Source organism: Pinus tabuliformis, chromosome X, assembly GCF_031772625.1.
Source record: "Pinus tabuliformis cultivar Carrire ecotype Pingquan chromosome X, CPIR1, whole genome shotgun sequence".
Taxonomy (NCBI): Eukaryota; Viridiplantae; Streptophyta; class Pinopsida; order Pinales; family Pinaceae; genus Pinus; species Pinus tabuliformis.
The window spans coordinates 719516393-719520575 of NC_142308.1; the positions used below are offsets into that span (position 1 = coordinate 719516393).

A 4183-nucleotide genomic window follows, 5' to 3' on the forward strand; every position below is an offset into this window, starting at 1 on the left:
ACCATAGTGAGCTTCCATTTCTTTTTATGTGCATTTTATAACTAAAGCAAAGAGAAAAAGCATATGCCTGACCTTCTAGCTGGGTTTTCTTTCATATCGGTTTTCCTAGGATAAATCTTGTGTTTATTTGTGTGGATGTTGTGTATTTTGTACATGTTATTTCATTTTCATATTTCAATTATTTCTTAAATTCAAGTCATAAGCTACAGATAACAAACTTGAGATTGAAGAAAATAAATCTACATAATCTAAGGTTTCAAAATATTATGAGATTTGCTGCCAATAATATTCATATCTACTAAAATTTACAAATAAAGAATATGTTTGTATATATCAAAACCGAGTTTGAGTTTGGAGTTAATGGAATTATAGCTCTTGGGACATATTACTTTAAGGACTCCTAGGTAGATGCAAGAACACTTTCCACAAAGGATAGACCTTAGGCAAACAATGAAAAACTCCTATTGATTTACCATTGGACTACAACACAATAGACTTAAATGGTCTCGGTGGACCAAAACGATTAATATCCTGTCTTAGGAATGAGAAGAAGATGGGCTTTGATCTATTTACATGTCTGTAGGGAATGTGATGCAAGCACATTCAACCACTATCTCTAAATGCCCCACAACAACTTTAAACATTTAAAAAAAAATCCCTTGTCAAAAGCTCCTACTTTATTGTATATAAATCCAACACTTTTCTCTCACATCATTCCCTTTTTTCATGCTAAAAGTTTGGTCTTACCTTCCTTTTGTCCATTTCATATTAGAAAACGTACTATTCTACATTTTAGCCTTTCTACCCAAAATGTGAAACAACTTTAGTAAGATCGTAAATTTTTTGTTATTTACTTGTGAAAAGCTTGTACATAATTAAACTTTAGCCTTTTTAACCAAAATTTAATGATGAAATTTTTAATAAAATTGTAATATTTTATTATTTAAAATACTTATTTAAATATATATATAAATTTAATAAAACTCCAAAATACTAAAATTATACCAACTATATAACTCACACTTAAAATTTTAACAAATACATACCAAATTTAAAAGAAAATTTGATTAAAAAAACACAAATACCTAAACCCAAACCCAACCCTAAATAGTATGTGGGTTGTGACATGCTCATGCTTGCCCTAACTCTAAACCACCTCCAACAAAACCAACCACTTGAAAGAATATTTCAACCATAAAACCTTACTCATTTACTTTCCCGTGAAGATTAAAAATTAAGAATGCCCCACCTTGTACTAGAGAATTTCTTGGCGAATCCAAAGCAGGCAAACGTTCCCTTAATTTCTTTAATTCGAATTTTAAAACAAAGCGGGGAAAAAGGTGCAATCTAGGGGGGTTCGTACTAGTTGAAGAGAGCGATTGCGTGACCGTTGGATGTGCCCTTATTTATTTCATTTACTCCACCCCTGCATTGTATTGGATTGAATTCAAAGCAACAATTTCATCTCTCACCACTCAGCATCTTCCTCCCAATTCGGCTTTGCAATCTTTGTCTATCATATCATGGCAGCTGTAGAATCGGTCCCCTCCCCTGCTCCCAACTCTACAGAAGAGGTCATTGCTCTTCTCATTTATTCTCAACTCGTCTAGTTCCCAAAATGCAACTGTTACTCTGTTCTTCTTACAAAATTATTTGATATTTTTTAAATGCTCTGCAGGGAACTCAGAAATCACCGTCAATGGCTGGAGGATCAGAGATCTCTATTTTAACTGTGCGTTCAGTTTTTCATTCATTTCCCTCCTTATTTGCACCAATCTCTCCATTTTTCTTGGTTTCATTATGCAATATCTCTCTTTAAACTTCTTTTGTTGATAAAGGGGCCGATTCTATATGTGCATCGCCATGGATTAGCCTGAAGCATGCCTTTAGTAATGTGGTTGATAATGGGTTATAAGTAATTGTCATTATTGCAGGATCTCGATGCTTCCAGGGAAGATGTGCTCGATCGGATTCAGAGCCTCAAAAATGTAGGTTGATTATGACGGTGGCTTTACCTAATCTACTGTTACCACTTTTTTCGTTTAATGCTTGGAAAGTTAATTTGTGCATCATATGTTTTTGAATGGCTTTTAGGACTTGCAAGATTGGCGTGGTAAGCTCGATACTCAAATCAAGACTCACCGACAGGTATGGAATAATAATACCATTTCAATTCTTCACCTTCAGTGGTGGGGAATAGAGCATTTTGTTGTGTGGGTAAGGTTTAGGGTTTGAGGGTCTTTCTGACAGAGCCATTGGCATGGCTTTAGGGGTTTTACGCCCTTGCAGACTTTCAAGAACTGTTTAATCAGAATTTTGAATCAGTTTATGACATTTAGTGTGAAAAGGTGGAGGTGAGGGTTTATAAATCGCTTTTGGTAGCCTCTGGGTTTTGAATTGTGTCCTGTAAATGTTTTAACAGGAGCTTGGAGATATGAAGAATTTGCTCAATGATGAAGTAGAACAACTGAGATCTGTAAGTTGCCACTCATATTATTATTTCTGCAAAGTTCCATGGAATGATCTGTTTCCATTTTGACCGATCGCTGTATTCACTAACGTGCATGTGATTTTTTTTCTCTGGTACAGGAGTTCCAGGAGTTGAAAAACAGTTTGCTAAAGCAGCTAGATGAATCTACTAAACTTGCTTCCCTGGTATGGATGACTGACAACTGTTATTCTGCTATGTTTGAATGAGATAATTTCACTTATGTGGAGCAAATAAGTTGAATTATTATTTGCCTTCCTTTCCATGAGATGATTTTGCCTCCTTGATTTTTATTTTCTTACTTTCATGCTCGTATATCTCTGTTTTGTAAATCGCATTTTCATTCCTAATTATCACATCAGATGCCTGGATTCTTTTTAAATATAGAAGGAAATAATGTGTACCTTATGTTTTCCTGCAGATTTCCAACGTCCCTGAGAGAGCAGAAGCGGTGGTTTCCGATTCTTGAAATGGAAGAAGGAAAGTGATCTTTTTAGAGAGAGTGAACGAGAGACACCCATAACCAGTGATATTTCTTGCTATTGGATGTGCTTGTTATAGTGTATAAATTCTCAAGGACTGAAAATGGCATGGATGATGCCACTTATTCTTTAGATCCGTTTATTAAAATCTCTTTTGAGGAATTGTTGTCAAAAGCGTTGCTATTATTTGGTTTTCCGGCTTTTATTTCTAGTTGGAGCAGAAAATCTAGTCCTACATCCCTGGGACAATATTTAAGCTCTGTTTGCCATATGCTTGTTTCATCTATTTTGTCTTCAGTTTGCTGATAAGCTGGCTATAAACTGCATCATCCCTGGAGAGCTTCGGTATTATTTTTGATTGTGTAGTGCGCAACCATCCATGATGTATGGAAAGTGGAAGAATGTAAATGTACTTTGTAGAGTGAGACATTGGTGGCTGGTGATATTAAATGCTATTGGAAGAATACGCATACATTCTCTTATACACTGGAAATGGTATGGATTATGCTAGTCTGCTACTAATTTGTCCAATTTGAATTTTAGTCGGAGGAAGAACAGGTATAACCTACAACATCTCAAGGATAATATAGGCACTTCTTCCAACATGCTTGTTTCATCTATAAACTGCATCGCTCTTGGAACTGCTATATCATATTAAATGGACAATGCACAGCTATTTATAATGTTGTTGAAACCGAAAGAAAAGCAGAGTACTGTGGACCAATTTAATGTACATTTTTCTAGTTTGCTAGTTGCAACAAATTCACTCTAGTATGTCAAGTGTGGTGCGTGGAATGCATGATTACATTGTGTTTTCTCTATAATACGGGCTCAAGTATAATTAGATGAACTGATTCAAGACAAAGATGCTTATATGTCCTGATGTCTGGTACTTCCAGCAATACTGACAGGCAAAAGCATGGCCCTTTTATTGCTGAAAATGGGGTTATGGTGTAGGAAATTCATGATTACATTATGTTTTCTCCATAGGTCTTCAATATAATTAGATGTTGAACTGATTCAAGACAAATGTCCTGATGCATGTTCCAGCAATGTCAACAGGCAAATACATCTTCCTTTTTTAGCTGAAAATTGGGTTTTGTTAGGTTTTGCAATGCCCATCTTGAAGAAGATTCCTTAATCTTCACTATGACTACTAAGTTGGACAGGGAAACATGCATGGCCCATCTCCGTGCCTCACCAAATGCAAGAT

The 4183-nt window shown here is 35.5% G+C and overlaps 1 protein-coding gene across 1 annotated transcript; it reads left to right on the top strand.

Annotated features, from left to right (window-relative positions):
• Window positions 1-1317: 1317 nt before the first annotated feature.
• Window positions 1318-3452, top strand: LOC149141986 (uncharacterized). The gene is made up of 7 exons (XM_089449751.1): window positions 1318-1574; window positions 1679-1732; window positions 1935-1988; window positions 2095-2148; window positions 2423-2476; window positions 2590-2655; window positions 2910-3452. Exons 1-7 carry the CDS (start codon window positions 1524-1526, stop codon window positions 2955-2957), a joined length of 381 nt encoding a protein of 126 aa, XP_089305877.1. The 5' UTR covers window positions 1318-1523; the 3' UTR covers window positions 2958-3452.
• Window positions 3453-4183: the final 731 nt, after the last annotated feature.

Bases quoted from the DNA above. Each gene is read 5' to 3' on its own strand.
- LOC149141986 (XM_089449751.1), top strand. From the start codon at position 1,524: ATGGCAGCTGTAGAATCGGTCCCCTCCCCTGCTCCCAACTCTACAGAA. The intron at 2,477-2,589 runs GTAAGTTGCCAC...TCTCTGGTACAG, and splicing joins AAGTAGAACAACTGAGATCT to GAGTTCCAGGAGTTGAAAAA. The intron at 2,656-2,909 runs GTATGGATGACT...GTTTTCCTGCAG, and splicing joins CTACTAAACTTGCTTCCCTG to ATTTCCAACGTCCCTGAGAG.